The sequence below is a fragment of the Mustelus asterias genome, unplaced genomic scaffold (genome assembly GCF_964213995.1).
Source record: "Mustelus asterias unplaced genomic scaffold, sMusAst1.hap1.1 HAP1_SCAFFOLD_400, whole genome shotgun sequence".
In the NCBI taxonomy this organism is placed as follows: Eukaryota; Metazoa; Chordata; class Chondrichthyes; order Carcharhiniformes; family Triakidae; genus Mustelus; species Mustelus asterias.
In genome coordinates, this window is record NW_027590355.1 from 220,265 (window position 1) to 243,751 (window position 23,487).

General features: G+C 47.5%; 1 protein-coding gene across 1 annotated transcript in view; it reads right to left on the reverse strand.

The window, feature by feature from the left end:
* The window catches only part of LOC144486569 (uncharacterized), a 32,724-nt gene extending 10,666 nt beyond the window's left edge, over positions 1-22,058 (reverse strand). The window contains exons 1-3 of the mRNA XM_078204625.1: positions 21,768-22,058; positions 3,402-3,579; positions 1,089-1,367 (exon numbers count right to left, since the gene is read on the reverse strand). Coding sequence (XP_078060751.1) covers positions 1,089-1,367; positions 3,402-3,404 — 282 coding nt within the window. The 5' untranslated portion in view covers positions 3,405-3,579; positions 21,768-22,058. The remainder of the gene's footprint in view (positions 1-1,088; positions 1,368-3,401; positions 3,580-21,767) is intronic.
* Between the last annotated feature and the right edge of the window lie 1,429 nt (positions 22,059-23,487).

Below are 23,487 nucleotides of genomic sequence, written 5' to 3' on the forward strand. Positions count from 1 at the left end.
TTCCCTGTCGGCACTCTCAGACTATGCTTCCGTTGTCTGTACTCTCAGACTGTACTCCACAATTCTGTACTCTCAGACTGTGCTTCCCCTGTCTGTACTCTCAGACTGTGCTTCCCCTGTCTGTACTCTCAGATTGTGCATCCCTGTCTGCACACTCAGACTGTGCTTCCGCTGTCTGTACTCTCAGACTGTGCGTCCCCTGTGTGTACTCTCAGACTGTGCTTACCCTGTCTGTACTCTCAGACTGTGCTTGCTCTGTCTGTACCCTCAGACTGGGATCTCTGTTGATCGCGGCCTCTTTCTGGATTTTTCTCTCTGGATCAGCACATGGAGCACACCACGATGTTAGGGAGTGGGATAGCTTGATCTTGGTTTCAGATAAAGCTCGGCACAACATCGTGGGCCGAAGGGCCTGTTCTGTGCTGTACTGTTCTATGTTCGATCTTCTCCTAGTCGGAATTGGGTTGTGATTGGTGAAACCCATTTCATAAATTTTTCTTGTTTCCCCATTGGAGCTGGGAATTAGTAAAAGGTAATAATGATAAGAGAGTATAGGTCGATCCCAATGGACAAGGGGGCGTTTCCTTGTGCTGTAGAGTAGCAGCACGAGGGCTGGAGATAAGATTGTGGTGACCATGGGTTTAGGGGATAAATTGGGGTTGAAACCATCCAATGACCCTGGGCAGTCACCTCACAATATTCCCCTTTAGAGAGTGTGCGAGTCCCATCACAGATGAACGGGAAGCTCCAATGAGTTGCTGATTTCAGTGGGGGGGCAGTCGGAGCCCCTCTACCCGATGGGGGTGGGATTGGGGGACGGGCAGGTGGGTGGGCTGGATCCAGCAGCTTTGATTGGGTGGGAGGTGTTGCTGAAGATATGAAATTGCCCCGAGAGGAGATTGTGGGGTGGGGTGAGGGGAAAGTATGACTGGGATAAATAAACCCAGAATTAAATTACTTCACATTGTAAAACACACTTTGCAGAGTCCAGCCCAGTGACAGTGTTTGCTGCTGATTGAAACCCCCTGTGGGAGGGGAAACCTGACCATCGCCACGGAACTGGGATGTCAGTTCCGGATAACACTTACCAATGTGATTTTTATCAACAGGTGACTGTCAGTCTCAATGATCTGGTGAAACGACTGCAGTGTCTGCCGTTCGATATTGTAACCTGTCAGTTTCTTTACAGCCTCTTCATGCTCGCTGTCAGACAGCTGTTCCTGATATACAAATACCATTTCATTGGGGGAGCCAGGCTGAGGCTGAAGAAGCTGTACAACCTCAGCAAACACTTCAGCAGCATTCTCTGACCTTCCCACATAGAAATCATTCGTGCAGCCAACGCGGATCACGTAGGTTTTCCCACTCTGAAGTTGAGAAAGAAGTTACATTCATAAAACACCTTCAACAATCCCCACGTCGTCCAAAATTTGACACCGAAAAAACATCCCAAGGCGGAAGAAAAAACACAGACCCATGAGGGGGACATTAAAAGGGGGGCAAACTGCCTGGTCACAGGGTTGGGGGGCGGGGGGGAATGACAGTGAATCTGTGGATACCACACGGCCCAGAGGCTGGTGATAAATCCTTCCCAATATTTAACCCAGTGGTTCCCAAACTTTTTTCACTGGGCCGCACTTTCAGAATAAAAATTTGCTCGTGCCACACCAAATTTTTTATTGATGATAAATACATTCAAAAACAACTCCGAGCAGTGCTTGATTCATAACATAGAACACAACTACTTTATAATATGATCATGGGACATCCAGAAAGTATAAAACAATGCTTGTTTAAACCATGTTTCAATGTTTCTTTGATTGTTCTTGAATCTTCCCGTCACACTTGCCATCCCCTCTCGCCGCACCAGTGTGGCGCGCCGCACCCTTTGGGAACCACTGATTTAACCTTTCCCTCAGGATTTTAGACTCATTCCCAATCCCATTCGTGTCCATCTCAAATAACCTATCCAATCCCTTCGACATTTTAAAATCCTCAGTCGCTCCGTCTCTGAGCCTGTGTCTGTCAAACAAGTCAAACTGGATCCGAATAATGTGGAGCCTGAATATTGCTGATTCTCCTGATCACTTTCCACTACACACACTCAATATCACTCACTGGGGAAAATGGACAAAATTACACTCAATGCTCCAAGTGCGGCCAGAACCAAAGATTGACATTGGTTTCAATACTCAATGGATTTGCTCTCCCCGTGTCTGCGTGGGTTTCCTCCGGGTGCTCCAGTTTCCTCCCACAGTCCGAAAGACGTGCTGGTTAGGTGTGTTGGCCGTGCTAAATTCTCCCTCGGTGTACCCGAAAAGTCACCGGAGTGTGGCAACTGGGGGATTTTCACAGTAACTTCATTGCACAGTAACGTCATTGTGACATGAATAAATATACAAATAAGGATAAGGAAACCGCCTGTGATTAAAGATAGAAAGCTGTGGAAATACACAATGGGTCAGTGAGGTAATGAATTGGGGCTCAGAGGGCAGGAGACGGGGGTTTGAGAGGTTGGAAGCAAGTAAAGAAAATTATTTCATGGTTTTCAGTTTAGTCGATTGTGGGAATGTGAGAAACAGAGAGTGAAAGAGTTTCCCACTTTGAGGTGGTGGAAAAGACTGAGTTAGAGTTGGAGAGGATCAGTAAGTTTCGATTTGATGATAGTGAGGGGGTGGGGTGTCTATCGTTCTCTAAATGTCATTGGGACTGGGTAAAAGGGATCAGAAAAAATTCATTAGGAAAGAGATTGAAGCGTGTTCAGGAAAATCACGCAGGTGTTAAACCAAGAATCCTTCTTTTTATTCAGGAATGGTGGCTTATAAATTGTCAGGAATTTCTCGTACGTTTTCCTGGTCCCCAATCACCCTGACAGCGTCAAAGAGTCTCAATTCTCACCCACGGAGATCATTAAAACATTAAGAATCTGTTTCACTGCTTTGCAAACTCATAACTCACCAACGTACCCATCAATTGCAACTCTGTGAAGCACAAAATATGAGGAAAACCATTCGGCTCATCACATCCCCATCACCCAGAAAGACCCCCATCATTCCCCAGAAAACAGGGGGAACCACTGGGCACAATTTCACGTGGAGCCCTCCCTGAGGGTGCCACCCAACACAGGACCTCGGGCTGGTATCCAAGTCGCTGCCCGGGTGAGATTGATACCTGGAGCAGAAATGCCAGCGAGCAGTTACCTGGGAGAGCAGATGAAAAGGAATTGGAAACTATTGCAGACACTTTGCAGAATAGTGCAGACAGTGTTGGGGTTCCCCGATACTGTGTCACAGCAGGTAGCTGGAGTAATGCTGATATCCCACACACACCTGGAGATAAACCCAAAACTCCACGTTGAATCTTAAATATTCCACAGCTAAATATTGAAACAGATAACTCACCATTTTCAGTTGGAATGCCTCGACAGTTCCGTCTGTTTCTCTCCTATATCTGGCAGCTCAGATATTGATAAACCGGTTTCAATAATGATGCTCCGTTGTTTAATTAATTGTTTTACTGCCATCAGTGCATCATTATCATTGGAAGATTCCCAAACACTCTCAGCCCACAGTGAAACACCTGGAGCATAGAAACGGATAATATGGAATAAATACCAGGATCTGGGAGGAACTCCAGTGTGCTCAGTGATCCAGTATTCAGGGTCTGTGGGGGTCTAATTCCCTCTTTGTACAATGTTACTAGTACAGCTTTGGAACGTTGAAATGTTAGTTTCTGTCTCTCTCCCCTGATCCATGACATCAATTGTGTTTTTTGATTGAGATTCACATTCCACATCCTGATGGGACAGGAGTGCATTGGCTGGTTGGTTGATTGGGGAACAGGTTTGTCACTGGCAAAGATCACCAGGTTATTTAGTTCCTGGAATGTGTTGAGATAGTTAAATCTGCGCTCACTCACAGTACAACGTGCCTATAATGTCAACCCATGAATAAATAGGTGGTCCGTGTGGAACTCATCTTCCTCGCCCTGGCTGCATCGCTGTCATCGTTGACCACACTGTCCTCCTCCAGCCCCCTCCCCTCCATCATCCAGCTGCTTCCATTCCTATCCATCCGGCTGTAGCCAAACACCAGAAATGCCTTCACTTCCTGTATCCTGGCCATTATGTCTATTGTACCCTCAAGGATTGACTCCTGACCACCCACCTTTCAGTGACATCACCTGAAAACGTATCAAATTACAAATGTACGTGAATGACACCCAGGTCTATATCACCAACAATTCTCTCCATTCCTCTCCCCTCCACTGTTGGGTTGCCTGTCTGACACCCAGTGGGTGAAATGTCTAAACTCCTGTAGACAGCGCTGCTCCTCAAGGAAACATTGTGCTGGGAACATTTTTTTATGATACAGAAAGAATGTTCCTGATGGTAGGGGGAAGTCCAGAACTAGGGGCTGTAGTTTGAGGATGAGGGGTAAACCTTTTGGGACTGAGGTGAGGAGAAATCTCTTCACCCAGAGGGTGCTGAATGTGTGGAATTCACTCCCAACTAATGTAGTTGAGACCAAAACATTGTCTGATTTCAAGAAGAAATGAGATGTAGCTCTTGGGGCTGAAGGGATCGAGGGATATGGGGAGAAGGCGGGATCAGGCTATTGAGTTCAGCCATGATCAGAATGAATGGGGGAGCAGGCTCGAAGGGCTGAATGGCCTCCTTCTCCTACTCGTTTCTCGGGTTCGATGACACAGTTTCCCAATGGCCGAGTCCCACGTCCTGGCCACCAGGTGGAGCCCGGCAACCGGAAAATAATTTGTTTATTCCGAGGCTTACGTTTCTGGTCACCTCACGACAAGAAGGATGTGGAAGCGCTGGAAAGAGTGCAGAGGAGATTTACCAGGATGCTGCCTGGTTTGGAGGGTAGGTCTTATGAGGAAAGGTTGAGGGAGCTTGGGCTGTTTTCTCTGGAGCGGAGGAGATTGAGGGGAGACTGAATCGAGGTTTATAAAATGATGAAGGGGATAGATAGAGTGAATGTTCAAAGACTATTTCCTCGGGTGGATGGAGCTATTACAAGGGGGCATAACTATAGGATTCATGGTGGGAGATATAGGAAGGATGTCCGAGGTAGGTTCTTTACTCAGAGAGTGGTTGGGGTGTGGAATGGACTGCCTGCAGTGATAGTGGAGTCAGACACTTTAGGAACATTTAAGCGGTTATTGGATAGGCACATGGAGCACACCAGGATGATAGGGAGTGGGATAGCTTGATCTTGGTTTCAGATAAAGCTCGGCACAACATTGTGGGCCGAAGGGCCTGTTCTGTGCTGTACTGTTCTATGTTCTATGTTTAGTTTTTGATCCATTCAACATTCCTCAATTCATGTTAATATATTACCCCTAATCCCCTGAGTACTGGTGTGTGTTTTTAAATATTTGCACCTTGCGGTGCTGCCCGCAAGCCGATGGATAAATCCAGCCCCAGGGTCCCTGTTCAGGCACTAACTTTAATACAATACCAAATAGTTCAGTTTGTCATGACCCGCCCAACACTGCAGAGAAAGGTGCGGGATTGGAATCGAAACATCGCAATTCACTCGCGATGGAAACTGACACTGAGTAACCTGAGACGGGCGTGCCCAGTTTATAGAAAATCACAAACAATTATTCGGAGTTAATTACTGAAATGTGACTGAAGATGAATTCAGCACCTGACCAGGTAGCAACAGCAATCTAACAAGAGGCTAACTGGGGAAGAATGTTGGCCCTGACAACTGCATTGACAACTGCTGGAGCGGCACGGTGGCTAGCACTGCTGTCTTACAGCAGCAGGGACCTGGGTTCGATTCCCGGTTTGGGTTACTGTCTGCGTGGAGTCTGCACATTCTCCCCGTGTCTGTGTGGGTTTCCTCCGGGTGTTCCGGTTTTCTCCCACATTCTGAAAGACTGTGCTGGTTAGGGTGCATTGCGCCAGAGGGTGGCGACGAGTGAGTTGAAACGCGACTGAAGATGAATTCAGCACCTGACCAGGTAGCGACGGCAATCTAACAAGTGGCTAACTGGGCAAGAATGTTGGCCCAGACAACTGCCTTGCTGGGGCGGCACGGTGGCACAGTGGTTAGCGCTGCTGCCTCACAGCGCCAGGGACCCAGCTTCGCATTCCCAGCTTGGGTCACTGTCTGTCTGGAGTCTGCACGTTCTCCCCGTGTCTGTGTGGGTTTCCTCCGGGTTCTCTGGTTTCCTCCTACAGTCTGAAAGACTGTGCTGGTTAGGGTGCATTGACCTGAACAGGCGCCGGACTGTGGCGACTTGGGGAATTTCACAGTAACTTCATCGCAGTGTTAATGTAAGCCTTACTTGTGTCACTAATATATAAACTTTACTTTACTTTGTCCACCCGACAATCCAGAGCTCCCTCAGTGGCCAATGTCTGCCTGAATTATAAGGTCAATTCCCAGAGTGGGGGCTCAAACCCACAACCTTCTGACTTGGAAACCATTAATGGAGTTAGCGAGGGTGGGTGCTGTTTGTGAATAGTTTATATTCCTGCCCCTGGATGATGGCTTCTGTAGTTAGAAAATAATTGATGAGATATGTTAGGGAAATATCTGAAACATTAATAAAATGCTCCATCCAGTGGATAAATGAATTTTATCACAATAAATGCTGGAGTTAGTTTGTGTAGCGATGGTTTTACAGTTCTTTTTTACTGGAAAGACGGTGGCTGAGGGGAAAGACCTGATTAGAGGTCGACAAAATGATGAGAGGCACAGACAAGGTGGACAGTCAGAGGCTTTTTCCCAGGGTCGAGGTGTCAATTACAAGGGGGCACAGGTTCAAGGTGAGAGGGGGGAAAGTTTAAGGGAGATGTGTGGGGGAGGTTTTTCACACAGAGAGTGGTGGGTGCCTGGAACCCGCTGCCAGAGGAGGTGGTGGAAGCAGGCACATTAACAACATTTAAGAGGCATCTGGATGGGTCCATGGATAGGGAGGGAATAGAGGGATACGGACCGAGTAAGGGCAGAGGGTTTTTTTTAGTTTAGTTAGGGCGTCATGACCAGCACGGGCTTGGAGGACCGAAGGGCCTGTTCTTGTGCTGTACTGTTCTTTGTTCTTTGTTAATGATGTGGAGATGCCGGTGTTGGACTGGGGTAAACACAGTAAGAAGTCTCACAGCACCAGGTTAAAGTCCAACAGGTTTATTCAGTAGCTTTTATTTGGTGACTTTTGCTACCAAATAAACCTGTTGGACTTTAACCTGGTGTTGTGAGACTTCTTACTTTATTAATGAGGCAGGTCAGCACTAAAGGCAGCAGAGTTTTCCCAGTGTTGCAATCCCTCATCCTGGTTCCTCCACAATCTCTTTTAAACGGTGATAATTACACAGCTCATTCATCGACTCTACAGAGATAAGAGAAAAGTTCATACTGAGAAAGATCAAACAGGATTCCCAGTGCTGATCCCTATCCAACATTCCCTCTTCCAAGTGTCAGCGAGGCTCAATGGAATTGTGGAATTAAATATCATTTCAGTTTCCTGGGAGAGCAGATGAAAAGGAATTGGAAACTATTGCAGATACTTTGCAGAATAGTGCAGACAGTGTTGGGGTTCCCCGATACTGTGTCACAGCAGGTAGCTGGAGTAATGCTGATATCCCACACACACCTGGAGATAAACCCAAAACTCCACATTGAATCTTAAATATTCCTCAGCTAAATATTGAAACAGATAACTCACCATTTTCAGTTGGAATGCCTCTACAGTCCCGTCTGTTTCTCTCCTATATCTGGCAGCTCAGATATTGATAAACCGGTTTCAATTATGATGCTTCATTATTTAATTAATTGTTTTACTGTCATCAGTGCATCATTATCATTGGAAGATTCCCAAACACTCACAGCCCACAGAGAAACACCTGGAGCATAGAAACGGATAATATGGAATAAATACCAGGATCTGGGAGGAACTCCAGTGTGGTCAGTGATCCAGTATTCAGGGTCTGTGGGGGTCTAATTCCCTCTTTGTACAATGTTACTAGTACAGCTTTGGAATGTTGAAATGTTAGTTTCTGTCTCTCTCCCCTGATCCATGACATCAATTGTGTTTTTTGATTGAGATTCACATTCCACATCCTGATAGGACAGGAGTGCATTGGCTGGTTGGTTGGTTGGGGAACAGGTTTGTCACTGGCAAAGATCACCAGGTTATTTAGTTCCTGGAATGTGTTGAGATAGTTAAATCTGCGCTCACTCACAGTACAACGTGCCTATAATGTCAACCCATGAATAAATAGGTGGTCCGTGTGGAACTCATCTTCCTCGCCCTGGCTGCATCGCTGTCATCGTTGACCACACTGTCCTCCTCCAGCCCCCTCCCCTCCATCATCCAGCTGCTTCCATTCCTATCCATCCGGCTGTAGCCAAACACCAGAAATGCCTTCACTTCCTGTATCCTGGCCATTATGTCTATTGTACCCTCAAGGATTGACTCCTGACCACCCACCTTTCAGTGACATCACCAGAAAACGTATCAACTTACAAATGTACGTGAATGACACCCAGGTCTATATCACCAACAATTCTCTCCATTCCTCTCCCCTCCACTGTTGGGTTGCCTGTCTGACACCCAGTGGGTGAAATGTCTAAACTCCTGTAGACAGCGCTGCTCCTCAAGGAAACATTGTGCTGGGAACATTTTTTTATGATACAGAAAGAATGTTCCTGATGGTAGGGGGAAGTCCAGAACTAGGGGCTGTAGTTTGAGGATGAGGGGTAAACCTTTTGGGACTGAGGTGAGGAGAAATCTCTTCACCCAGAGGGTGCTGAATGTGTGGAATTCACTCCCAACTAATGTAGTTGAGACCAAAACATTGTCTGATTTCAAGAAGAAATGAGATGTAGCTCTTGGGGCTGAAGGGATCGAGGGATATGGGGAGAAGGCGGGATCAGGCTATTGAGTTCAGCCATGATCAGAATGAATGGGGGAGCAGGCTCGATGGGCTGAATGGCCTCCTTCTCCTTCTCGTTTCTCGGGTTCGATGACACAGTTTCCCAATGGCTCAGTCCCACGTCCTGGCCACCAGGTGGAGCCCGGCAACCGGAAAATAATTTGTTTATTCCAAGGCTTACGTTGCTGGTCACCTCACGACAAGAAGGATGTGGAAGCGCTGGAAAGAGTGCAGAGGAGATTTACCAGGATGCTGCCTGGTTTGGAGGGTAGGTCTTATGAGGAAAGGTTGAGGGAGCTTGGGCTGTTTTCTCTGGAGCGGAGGAGATTGAGGGGAGACTGAATCGAGGTTTATAAAATGATGAAGGGGATAGATAGAGTGAATGTTCAAAGACTATTTCCTCGGGTGGATGGAGCTATTACAAGGGGGCATAACTATAGGATTCATGGTGGGAGATATAGGAAGGATGTCCGAGGTAGGTTCTTTACTCAGAGAGTGGTTGGGGTGTGGAATGGACTGCCTGCAGTGATAGTGGAGTCAGACACTTTAGGAACATTTAAGCGGTTATTGGATAGGCACATGGAGCACACCAGGATGATAGGGAGTGGGATAGCTTGATCTTGGTTTCAGATAAAGCTCGGCACAACATTGTGGGCCGAAGGGCCTGTTCTGTGCTGTACTGTTCTATGTTCTATGTTTAGTTTTTGATCCATTCAACATTCCTCAATTCATGTTAATATATTACCCCTAATCCCCTGAGTACTGGTGTGTGTTTTTAAATATTTGCACCTTGCGGTGCTGCCCGCAAGCCGATGGATAAATCCAGCCCCAGGGTCCCTGTTCAGGCACTAACTTTAATACAATACCAAATAGTTCAGTTTGTCATGACCCGCCCAACACTGCAGAGAAAGGTGCGGGATTGGAATCGAAACATCGCAATTCACTCGCGATGTAAACTGACACTGAGTAACCTGAGATGGGCGTGCCCAGTTTATAGAAAATCACAAACAATTATTCGGAGTTAATTACTGAAATGTGACTGAAGATGAATTCAGCGCCTGACCAGGTAGCAACAGCAATCTAACAAGAGGCTAACTGGGGAAGAATGTTGGCCCTGACAACTGCATTGACAACTGCTGGAGCGGCACGGTGGCTAGCGCTGCTGTCTTACAGCAGCAGGGACCTGGGTTCGATTCCCGGTTTGGGTTACTGTCTGTGTGGAGTCTGCACATTCTCCCCGTGTCTGCGTGGGTTTCCTCCGGGTGTTCCGGTTTTCTCTCACATTCTGAAAGACTGTGCTGGTTAGGGTGCATTGCGCCAGAGTGTGGCGACGAGTGAGTTGAAACGCGACTGAAGATGAATTCAGCACCTGACCAGGTAGCGACGGCAATCTAACAAGTGGCTGACTGGGCAAGAATGTTGGCCCAGACAACTGCCTTGCTGGGGCGGCACGGTGGCACAGTGGTTAGCGCTGCTGCCTCACAGCGCCAGGGACCCAGCTTCGCATTCCCAGCTTGGGTCACTGTCTGTCTGGAGTCTGCACGTTCTCCCCGTGTCTGTGTGGGTTTCCTCCGGGTTCTCTGGTTTCCTCCCACAGTCTGAAAGACTGTGCTGGTTAGGGTGCATTGTCCTGAACAGGCGCCGGACTGTGGCGACTTGGGGAATTTCACAGTAACTTCATTGCAGTGTTAATGTAAGCCTTACTTGTGACACTAATATATAAACTTTACTTTACTTTGTCCACCCGACAATCCAGAGCTTCCTCAGTGGCCAATGTCTGCCTGAATTATAAGGTCAATTCCCAGAGTGGGGGCTCAAACCCACAACCTTCTGACTTGGAAACCATTAATGGAGTTAGCGAGGGTGGGTGCTGTTTGTGAATAGTTTATATTCCTGCCCCTGGATGATGGCTTCTGTAGTTAGAAAATAATTGATGAGATATGTTAGGGAAATATCTGAAACATTAATAAAATGCTCCATCCAAGAACAACAAACAAAGAACAAAGAACAATACAGCACAGGAACAGGCCCTTCGGCCCTCCAAGCCCACGCCGCTCCCCGGTCCAGGATTGAATCCTGAATCCAGGATCCCCGCCCAATTTTCCAGCCTATCTACATACCAATATCCTATCCACCGAGCTGTCCCTCACAGCTACGATGCTTTGTTCATTACAACCTATTAACTCACCCCCACCCCCCCATTCCAGACCATGTGATCTCCAGGGAGAGGCGAAAACCCAGAGTGAAAAACCCCAGGGCCAATATGGGGAAAAAAAATCTGGGAAATTCCTCTCCGACCCCCTGAGGCGATCAAAACGAGTCCAGGAGATCACAATGGCCCTGATCGGAAAATGCTTCCCAACCCTAGTCATTTCCACTTCCACGAACACCATATGAATTCCCTGCCCCCGAGACAGGTTCCCAACTATCCGCAGTCTCGCTCTGTACTGGCACCAGCAAGATGATCATAGAATGAAGCCTTGAAACGAGAAACCAGGAACAATTAGCCCGCGCCGCTCCCTGGTCCAAACTAGACCACTCTTTTGTATCCCTCCATTCCCACTCCGTTCATATAGCTGTCTAGATAAGTCTTAAACGTTCCCAGTGTGTCCGCCTCCACCACCTTGCCCGGCAACACATTCCAGGCCCCCACGACCCTCTGTGTGAAATATGTCCTTCTGATATCTGTGTTAAACCTCCCCCCCTTCACCTTGAACCTATGACCCCTCGTGAACGTCACCACCGACCCGGGGAAAAGCTTCCCACCGTTCACCCTATCTATGCCTTTCATAATTTTATACACCTCTATTAAGTCTCCCCTCATCCTCCGTCTTTCCAAGGAGAACAACCCCAGTTTCCCCAATCTCTCCTCATAACCAAGCCCCTCCATACCAGGCAACATCCTGGTAAACCTCCTCTGTACTCTCTCCAAAGCCTCCACGTCCTTCTGGTAGTGTGGCGACCAGAACTGGACGCAGTATTCCAAATGCGGCCGAACCAACGTTCTATACATCTGCAACATCAGACCCCAACTTTTATACTCTATGCCCCGACCTATAAAGGCAAGCATACCATATGCCTTCTTCACCACCTTCTCCACCTGTGACGTCACCTTCAAAGATCTGTGGACTTGCACACCCAGGTCCCTCTACGTCTCTACACCCTTTATGGTTCTTCCATTTATCGTGTAGCTCCTCCCTACATTATTCCCACCAAAATGCATCACTTCGCATTTATCAGGATTGAACTCCATCTGCCATTTCCTTGCCCAAATTTCCAGCCTATCTATATCCTTCTGTAGCCTCTGACAATGTTCCTCACTATCTGCAAGTCCTGCCAGTTTTGTGTCGTCCGCAAACTTACTGATCACCCCAGTTACTCCTTCTTCCAGATCATTTATATAAATCACAAACAGCAGAGGTCCCAATACAGAGCCCTGCGGTACACCACTAGTCATTTATCCAGTGGATAAATGAATTTTATCACAATAAATGCTGGAGTTAGCTTGTGTAGCGATGGTTTTACAGTTCTTTTTTACTGGAAAGACGGTGGCTGAGGGGAAAGACCTGATTAGAGGTCGACAAAATGATGAGAGGCACAGACAGGGTGGACAGTCAGAGGCTTTTTCCCAGGGTCGAGGTGTCAATTACAAGGGGGCACAGGTTCAAGGTGAGAGGGGGGAAAGTTTAAGGGAGATGTGTGGGGGAGGTTTTTCACACAGAGAGTGGTGGGTGCCTGGAACCCGCTGCCAGAGGAGGTGGTGGAAGCAGGCACATTAACCACATTTAAGAGGCATCTGGATGGGTCCATGGATAGGGAGGGAATAGAGGGATACGGACCGAGTAAGGGCAGAGGGTTTTTTTTAGTTGAGTTAGGGCGTCATGACCAGCACGGGCTTGGAGGGCCGAAGGGCCTGTTCTTGTGCTGTACTGTTCTTTGTTCTTTGTTAATGATGTGGAGATGCCGGCGTTGGACTGGGGTAAACACAGTAAGAAGTCTCACAGCACCAGGTTAAAGTCCAACAGGTTTATTCAGTAGCTTTTATTTGGTGACTTTTGCTACCAAATAAACCTGTTGGACTTTAACCTGGTGTTGTGAGACTTCTTACTTTGTTAATGAGGCAGGTCAGCACTAAAGGCAGCAGAGTTTTCCCAGTGTTGCAATCCCTCATCCTGGTTCCTCCACAATCTCTTTTAAACGGTGATAATTACACAGCTCATTCATCGACTCTACAGAGATATGAGAAAAGTTCATACTGAGAAAGATCAAACAGGATTCCCAGTGCTGATCCCTATTCAACATTCCCTCTTCCAGGTGTCAGCGAGGCTCAATGGAATTGTGGAATTAAATATCATTTCAGTTTCCTGGGAGAGCAGATGAAAAGGAATTGGAAACTATTGCAGACACTTTGCAGAATAGTGCAGACAGTGTTGGGGTTCCCCGATACTGTGTCACAGCAGGTAGCTGGAGTAATGCTGATATCCCACACACACCTGGAGATAAACCCAAAACTCCACGTTGAATCTTAAATATTCCTCAGCTAAATATTGAAACAGATAACTCACCATTTTCAGTTGGAATGCCTCTACAGTCCCGTCTGTTTCTCTCCTATATCTGGCAGCTCAGATATTGATAAACCGGTTTCAATTATGATGCTTCATTATTTAATTAATTGTTTTACTGTCATCAGTGCATCATTATCATTGGAAGATTCCCAAACACTCACAGCCCACAGAGAAACACCTGGAGCATAGAAACGGATAATATGGAATAAATACCAGGATCTGGGAGGAACTCCAGTGTGGTCAGTGATCCAGTATTCAGGGTCTGTGGGGGTCTAATTCCCTCTTTGTACAATGTTACTAGTACAGCTTTGGAATGTTGAAATGTTAGTTTCTGTCTCTCTCCCCTGATCCATGACATCAATTGTGTTTTTTGATTGAGATTCACATTCCACATCCTGATGGGACAGGAGTGCATTGGCTGCTTGGTTGGTTGGGGAACAGGTTTGTCACTGGCAAAGATCACCAGGTTATTTAGTTCCTGGAATGTGTTGAGATAGTTAAATCTGCGCTCACTCACAGTACAACGTGCCTATAATGTCAACCCATGAATAAATAGGTGGTCCGTGTGGAACTCATCTTCCTCGCCCTGGCTGCATCGCTGTCATCGTTGACCACACTGTCCTCCTCCAGCCCCCTCCCCTCCATCATCCAGCTGCTTCCATTCCTATCCATCCGGCTGTAGCCAAACACCAGAAATGCCTTCACTTCCTGTATCCTGGCCATTATGTCTATTGTACCCTCAAGGATTGACTCCTGACCACCCACCTTTCAGTGACATCACCAGAAAACGTATCAAATTACAAATGTACGTGAATGACACCCAGGTCTATATCACCAACAATTCTCTCCATTCCTCTCCCCTCCACTGTTGGGTTGCCTGTCTGACACCCAGTGGGTGAAATGTCTAAACTCCTGTAGACAGCGCTGCTCCTCAAGGAAACATTGTGCTGGGAACATTTTTTTATGATACAGAAAGAATGTTCCTGATGGTAGGGGGAAGTCCAGAACTAGGGGCTATAGTTTGAGGATGAGGGGTAAACCTTTTGGGACTGAGGTGAGAAGAAATTTCTTCACCCAGAGGGTGCTGAATGTGTGGAATTCACTCCCAACTAATGTAGTTGAGACCAAAACATTGTCTGATTTCAAGAAGAAATGAGATGTAGCTCTTGGGGCTGAAGGGATCGAGGGATATGGGGAGAAGGCGGGATCAGGCTATTGAGTTCAGCCATGATCAGAATGAATGGGGGAGCAGGCTCGAAGGGCTGAATGGCCTCCTTCTCCTACTCGTTTCTCGGGTTCGATGACACAGTTTCCCAATGGCCGAGTCCCACGTCCTGGCCACCAGGTGGAGCCCGGCAACCGGAAAATAATTTGTTTATTCCGAGGCTTACGTTTCTGGTCACCTCACGACAAGAAGGATGTGGAAGCGCTGGAAAGAGTGCAGAGGAGATTTACCAGGATGCTGCCTGGTTTGGAGGGTAGGTCTTATGAGGAAAGGTTGAGGGAGCTTGGGCTGTTTTCTCTGGAGCGGAGGAGATTGAGGGGAGACTGAATCGAGGTTTATAAAATGATGAAGGGGATAGATAGAGTGAATGTTCAAAGACTATTTCCTCGGGTGGATGGAGCTATTACAAGGGGGCATAACTATAGGATTCATGGTGGGAGATATAGGAAGGATGTCCGAGGTAGGTTCTTTACTCAGAGAGTGGTTGGGGTGTGGAATGGACTGCCTGCAGTGATAGTGGAGTCAGACACTTTAGGAACATTTAAGCGGTTATTGGATAGGCACATGGAGCACACCAGGATGATAGGGAGTGGGATAGCTTGATCTTGGTTTCAGATAAAGCTCGGCACAACATTGTGGGCCGAAGGGCCTGTTCTGTGCTGTACTGTTCTATGTTCTATGTTTAGTTTTTGATCCATTCAACATTCCTCAATTCATGTTAATATATTACCCCTAATCCCCTGAGTACTGGTGTGTGTTTTTAAATATTTGCACCTTGCGGTGCTGCCCGCAAGCCGATGGATAAATCCAGCCCCAGGGTCCCTGTTCAGGCACTAACTTTAATACAATACCAAATAGTTCAGTTTGTCATGACCCGCCCAACACTGCAGAGAAAGGTGCGGGATTGGAATCGAAACATCGCAATTCACTCGCGATGGAAACTGACACTGAGTAACCTGAGACGGGCGTGCCCAGTTTATAGAAAATCACAAACAATTATTCGGAGTTAATTACTGAAATGTGACTGAAGATGAATTCAGCACCTGACCAGGTAGCAACAGCAATCTAACAAGAGGCTAACTGGGGAAGAATGTTGGCCCTGACAACTGCATTGACAACTGCTGGAGCGGCACGGTGGCTAGCACTGCTGTCTTACAGCAGCAGGGACCTGGGTTCGATTCCCGGTTTGGGTTACTGTCTGCGTGGAGTCTGCACATTCTCCCCGTGTCTGTGTGGGTTTCCTCCGGGTGTTCCGGTTTTCTCCCACATTCTGAAAGACTGTGCTGGTTAGGGTGCATTGCGCCAGAGGGTGGCGACGAGTGAGTTGAAACGCGACTGAAGATGAATTCAGCACCTGACCAGGTAGCGACGGCAATCTAACAAGTGGCTAACTGGGCAAGAATGTTGGCCCAGACAACTGCCTTGCTGGGGCGGCACGGTGGCACAGTGGTTAGCGCTGCTGCCTCACAGCGCCAGGGACCCAGCTTCGCATTCCCAGCTTGGGTCACTGTCTGTCTGGAGTCTGCACGTTCTCCCCGTGTCTGTGTGGGTTTCCTCCGGGTTCTCTGGTTTCCTCCTACAGTCTGAAAGACTGTGCTGGTTAGGGTGCATTGACCTGAACAGGCGCCGGACTGTGGCGACTTGGGGAATTTCACAGTAACTTCATCGCAGTGTTAATGTAAGCCTTACTTGTGTCACTAATATATAAACTTTACTTTACTTTGTCCACCCGACAATCCAGAGCTCCCTCAGTGGCCAATGTCTGCCTGAATTATAAGGTCAATTCCCAGAGTGGGGGCTCAAACCCACAACCTTCTGACTTGGAAACCATTAATGGAGTTAGCGAGGGTGGGTGCTGTTTGTGAATAGTTTATATTCCTGCCCCTGGATGATGGCTTCTGTAGTTAGAAAATAATTGATGAGATATGTTAGGGAAATATCTGAAACATTAATAAAATGCTCCATCCAGTGGATAAATGAATTTTATCACAATAAATGCTGGAGTTAGTTTGTGTAGCGATGGTTTTACAGTTCTTTTTTACTGGAAAGACGGTGGCTGAGGGGAAAGACCTGATTAGAGGTCGACAAAATGATGAGAGGCACAGACAAGGTGGACAGTCAGAGGCTTTTTCCCAGGGTCGAGGTGTCAATTACAAGGGGGCACAGGTTCAAGGTGAGAGGGGGGAAAGTTTAAGGGAGATGTGTGGGGGAGGTTTTTCACACAGAGAGTGGTGGGTGCCTGGAACCCGCTGCCAGAGGAGGTGGTGGAAGCAGGCACATTAACAACATTTAAGAGGCATCTGGATGGGTCCATGGATAGGGAGGGAATAGAGGGATACGGACCGAGTAAGGGCAGAGGGTTTTTTTTAGTTTAGTTAGGGCGTCATGACCAGCACGGGCTTGGAGGACCGAAGGGCCTGTTCTTGTGCTGTACTGTTCTTTGTTCTTTGTTAATGATGTGGAGATGCCGGTGTTGGACTGGGGTAAACACAGTAAGAAGTCTCACAGCACCAGGTTAAAGTCCAACAGGTTTATTCAGTAGCTTTTATTTGGTGACTTTTGCTACCAAATAAACCTGTTGGACTTTAACCTGGTGTTGTGAGACTTCTTACTTTATTAATGAGGCAGGTCAGCACTAAAGGCAGCAGAGTTTTCCCAGTGTTGCAATCCCTCATCCTGGTTCCTCCACAATCTCTTTTAAACGGTGATAATTACACAGCTCATTCATCGACTCTACAGAGATAAGAGAAAAGTTCATACTGAGAAAGATCAAACAGGATTCCCAGTGCTGATCCCTATCCAACATTCCCTCTTCCAAGTGTCAGCGAGGCTCAATGGAATTGTGGAATTAAATATCATTTCAGTTTCCTGGGAGAGCAGATGAAAAGGAATTGGAAACTATTGCAGATACTTTGCAGAATAGTGCAGACAGTGTTGGGGTTCCCCGATACTGTGTCACAGCAGGTAGCTGGAGTAATGCTGATATCCCACACACACCTGGAGATAAACCCAAAACTCCACATTGAATCTTAAATATTCCTCAGCTAAATATTGAAACAGATAACTCACCATTTTCAGTTGGAATGCCTCTACAGTCCCGTCTGTTTCTCTCCTATATCTGGCAGCTCAGATATTGATAAACCGGTTTCAATTATGATGCTTCATTATTTAATTAATTGTTTTACTGTCATCAGTGCATCATTATCATTGGAAGATTCCCAAACACTCACAGCCCACAGAGAAACACCTGGAGCATAGAAACGGATAATATGGAATAAATACCAGGATCTGGGAGGAACTCCAGTGTGGTCAGTGATCCAGTATTCAGGGTCTGTGGGGGTCTAATTCCCTCTTTGTACAATGTTACTAGTACAGCTTTGGAATGTTGAAATGTTAGTTTCTGTCTCTCTCCCCTGATCCATGACATCAATTGTGTTTTTTGATTGAGATTCACATTCCACATCCTGATAGGACAGGAGTGCATTGGCTGGTTGGTTGGTTGGTTGGGGAACAGGTTTGTCACTGGCAAAGATCACCAGGTTATTTAGTTCCTGGAATGTGTTGAGATAGTTAAATCTGCGCTCACTCACAGTACAACGTGCCTATAATGTCAACCCATGAATAAATAGGTGGTCCGTGTGGAACTCATCTTCCTCGCCCTGGCTGCATCGCTGTCATCGTTGACCACACTGTCCTCCTTCAGCCCCCTCCCCTCCATCATCCAGCTGCTTCCATTCCTATCCATCCGGCTGTAGCCAAACACCAGAAATGCCTTCACTTCCTGTATCCTGGCCATTATGTCTATTGTACCCTCAAGGATTGACTCCTGACCACCCACCTTTCAGTGACATCACCAGAAAACGTATCAAATTACAAATGTACGTGAATGACACCCAGGTCTATATCACCAACAATTCTCTCCATTCCTCTCCCCTCCACTGTTGGGTTGCCTGTCTGACACCCAGTGGGTGAAATGTCTAAACTCCTGTAGACAGCGCTGCTCCTCAAGGAAACATTGTGCTGGGAACATTTTTTTATGATACAGAAAGAATGTTCCTGTTGGTAGGGGGGAGTCCAGAACTAGGGGCTATAGTTTGAAGATGAGGGGTAAACCTTTTGGGACTGAGGTGAGAAGAAATTTCTTCACCCAGAGAGCGGTGAATGTGTGGAATTCACTCCCACAGAAAGTAGTTGAGGCCAAAACGTTGTCTGATTTCAAGAAGAAATGAGATGTCGCTCTTGGGGCTGAAGGGATCGAGGGATATGGGGAGAAGGGGGGTTCAGGATATTGAATTTGATGATCAGCCGTGATCAAAATGAATGGCAGAGCAGGCTCGAAGGGCCGAATGGCCTCCTCCTGCTTCTAGTTTCTATGTTTCTATGATATTTTACAACTGACTTAGATGGTGAAATTTGCCACAGACTCCATGTCTGGGGAATGGCAGACAGTGAGGGGAGATTGATGGACTAAAACAAGATATCGACACACTGGCAGAATAGACAGACAAGCGGCAGATGGAATTTTACAGAGATGTGTGAGGTGAAGGCATTTTGACAGCAGGGATGGGGGTAGACAATATAGACTTAATGGCAGTTCTATAGAGCCTGCAGGTTTAGAGATACCTGGGGATGCAGGTGAACAGGTAGTTCTCTGAAGGTGGTTGTGGGATTTCAAAGGAGACTCTTCAGACCACAAAGGTATAAAGCAAACAAGAGCTTTCATTGGGGAAGGTGTTGCTCTTACAGGCCCCGAGATTAGACTGACTGTAAACCCAGCCCAACCGCTGATAATGTCAGCCTGCCATCTGATCAAATTCTTAAGCTGGGGACAAACACAAATTCACAACAGCGGTGGGCATTTTGAGAGAGGAGTGAGCAAAGCATGTTAGATCTTGGGCTTCATAAATAGAAGTTCAGAGTGGAAACGCTGGGATGTTATTGTCTCCAAGAGTGGGAGCATTATAGTCCTCTGTGTCACCAAGAAAGTAAACAAATACCCATAAGTGACCTTCCAGTTTGAATACATCAAACACAAAGGTCTCCCCGACTCGGCCATGAATAGATGCAGGAAGAATGTTCCCAAACGTGGGGTTATCCAGAAACAGGGGTCACAGTCTGAGGATCGGGGGTAAACCTTTTAGGACAGAGATGAGGAGAAATTTCTTCACCCAGAGGGTGGTGATCCTGTGTATTTGTACCAAGAAAGCAGTTGAGGTCAAAACATTGTATGATTTTAAGAAGGAGTTAGATGTTGCCCTTGGGGGACAAAGGGGTTCAAAGGATATGGGGAGAAGGCGGGATCAGGCTATTGAGTTCAGCCATGATCATAATGAATGGTGGAGCAGGCTCGAAGGGCTGAATGGCCTCCTTCTCCTTCCTCGGGTTCTTTGACACAGTTTCCCAATGGCTGAGTCCCACGTCCTGGCCACCAGGTGGAGCCCGGCAACCGGAAAATAATTTGTTTATTCCTCCGTTTAGTTTTTGATCCATTCAACATTCCTCAATTCATGTTAATATATTACCCCTAATCCCCTGAGTACTGGTGTGTGTTTTTAAATATTCGCACCTTGCGGTGCTGCCCGCAAGCCGATGGATAAATCCAGCCCCAGGGTCCCTGTTCAGGCACTAACTTTAATACAATACCAAATAGTTCAGTTTGTCATGACCCGCCCAACACTGCAGAGAAAGGTGCGGGATTGGAATCGAAACATCGCAATTCACTCGCTATGGAAACTGACACTGAGTAACCTGAGACGGGCGTGCCCAGTTTATAGAAAATCACAAACAATTATTCGGAGTGAGTTGAAACGCGACTGAAGATGAATTCAGCACCTGACCAGGTAGCGACGGCAATCTAACAAGTGGCTAACTGGGGAAGAATGTTGACCCAGACAACTGCCTTGCTGGGGCGGCACGGTGGCACAGTGGTTAGCGCTGCTGCCTCACAGCGCCAGGGACCCAGCTTCGCATTCCCAGCTTGGGTTGCTGTCTGTGTGGAGTCTGCACGTTCTCCCCGTGTCTGCGTGGGTTTCCTTCCTGTCGGAGTCACCGGAGAGCAGTCTTCGCTGTCCCGGGAGTTGGGGTGGGTTGAGTGAGTCGCTCTGTCCAAGTTTTAGCACTCACCTGATGAAGGAGCGGCGCTCCGAAAGCTCGTGCTACCAAATAAACCTGTTGGACTTTAACCTGGTGTTGTGAGACTTCTTACTGTCCCAGTTTGAGCAGGTTGGTCTATCCACTCAGCTGCTGGGAGCAACACTGAATTGTAAAGTGGGAGTTGCTGCTGGATCGAGGACGTGAGTTACCCCAGACTGGAATCAATCTCAGCTCCTTCAGTCGGTGCAGCCCCTGAACCTAAGCTCAGAGAAACTCTGCCCATCACCCAGTGTTAGACAGTTCATTGACAGAGTTAATATATTGCACGCTGATTAGTGAGAGATCACCTTCTAACTAAACAAACCCTTTGGGATTTTTACATGAAGAATCGGATAGATTAATACAAGAAAATAATGCTAAAAGAGCACAGGGAGATCCCATTGCACAGCACAGAGCGTGATGCCTTTAGCAGCAGAATAGCAGCATGCACTGGGTCCCACGGGCTGGACTTTGCATCGTCGGGATGGGGAGTTGAGGGGGTAAATTGGGGTAAATTGCACTCAGTGACCCCGAGGAGTCACCTCACAATATTCCCCTTTAGAGAGTGTGCGAGTCCCATCACAGATGAACGGGAAGCTCCAATGAGTTGCTGGTTTCAGTGGGGGGGCAGTCGGAGCCCCTCTACCTGATGGGGGTGGGATTGGGGGGCGGGTAGGGGGGTGGGCTGAATCCAGCAGCTTTGATTGGGTGGGAGGTGTTGCTGAAGATGTCAAATTGCCCCGAGAGGGGATTGTGGGGTGGGGTGAGGGGAAAGTATGACTGGGATAAATAAACCCAGAATTAAATTACTTCACATTGTAAAACACACTTTGCAGAGTCCAGCCCAGTGACAGTGTTTGCTGCTGATTGAAACCCCCTGTGGGAGGGGAAACATGACCATCGCCACTGAACTGGGATGTCAGTTCCGGATAACACTTACCAACTCAATGCCAGGAAACACATTTGCCAAATCACGTTGCTGAGAGATCCGATACTTCTTCAATGTCTGCCGTTGAAGGTTGGAACTTTTCACTTTCTGAACAGTTTCTTCATGCTCGCTGTCGGACAGCCGTGCATGACATGCAAGCGAGGTCTTTATCCCGCTAACAGCCTCAAACTCAGCAAGCTGAGCTCTTGGAATCTCTGACCTTCCCACACGGAAATGATCAGTGCCGACCAGCTGGAACACGTAGGTGTGTTCACTCTGAAGTTGAGAAAGAAGTAACATTCATAAAGCACCTTCCACAATCTCCACATCGTCCAAAATCCGACAACAAAAGACATCCCAAGGCAGAAACGTGAGGATAAAGGAACCCAGACCCATGAGGGGGGTATTAGGAGGGGGGGAAACTGCCTGGTCACAGGGTGGGGGTCAATAAGGAGAATAAAAGGCAGCAATTTCTGACTTAAAATCCTGAGTCAATCAGCAAATTCAGGGAAAAGCCGAGAATCGAAGATAACCAGAAACACTTTCTCTGTAAACTGGGTGTAACCTCCTCACTCAGAGAAATGTCTATTTCCAAAGAAGCAAAGAACTTTACAGTGCAGAAGGAGGCCATTCAGCCCATTGAGTCTGCACCGACCACAATCCCACACAGGCCCGATCCAAAGAACCCCAGCCATTTACTCTGGCTAGTCACCCTGACACCAAGGGGCAATTTAGCACAGCCCAATCCACCTGACCCGCACATCTTTCAGACTGTGGGAGGAAACTGGAGCACCCGGAGGAAACCCACGCAGACACGGGGAGAATGTGCAGACTCCGCACAGACAGTGACCCAAGCTAGGAATTGAAACTGAATCCCTGGTGCTGTGAGGCAGCAATGCTAACCACTGTGCCGCCCCATTGTCCTTCATAAAGGATGACAGTGAATCTGTGGATACTACACAGCCCGGAGGCTGGTGATGAATCCTTCCCAATATTTAACCTTTCCCTCAGGATTATAGACTCATTCCCAATCCCATTCGTGTCCATCTCAAATAACCTGTCCAATCCCTTCAGCATTTTACATTCCTCAGTCGCTCCGTCTCTGAGCCTGTGTCTGTCTAACAAGTCAAACTGGATCTGAATAATGTGGAGCCTGAATATTGCTGATTCTCCTGATCACTTTCCACTACACACAGTCCCAGTATTCTCAGACTGTGCTTCCCCTGTCTGAACGCTCAGACTGTGCTTCCCCTGTCTGTACTCTCGGACTGTGCTTCCCCTGTCTGTACTCTCGGACTGCTCCCCCTGTCTGTACTCTCGGACTGTGCTTCCCCTGTCTGTACTCTCAGACTGTGCTTCCCCTGTCTGTACTCTCAGACTGTGCGTCCCCTGTCTGTACTCTCAGACTGTGCTTCCGCAGTCTCTACTCTCAGACTGTGCTTCCCCTGTCTGTACTCTCAGACTGTGCTTCCACTGTCTGTACTCTCAGACTGTGCGTCCCCTGTCTGTACTCTCAGACTGTGCTTCCGCTGTCTCTGCTCTCAGACTGTGCTTCCGCTGCCTGTACTCTCAGACTGTGCTACCCCTGTCTGTACTCCACTGTCTGTAGTCTCAGACTGTGCTTCCATTGTCCGTACCCTCAGTCTTTGCTTCCCCTGTCTGTCCTCACAGACTGTGCTTCCCCTGACTGTACTCTCAGACTGTGCTTCCTCTGTCTGGACTCTCAGACTGT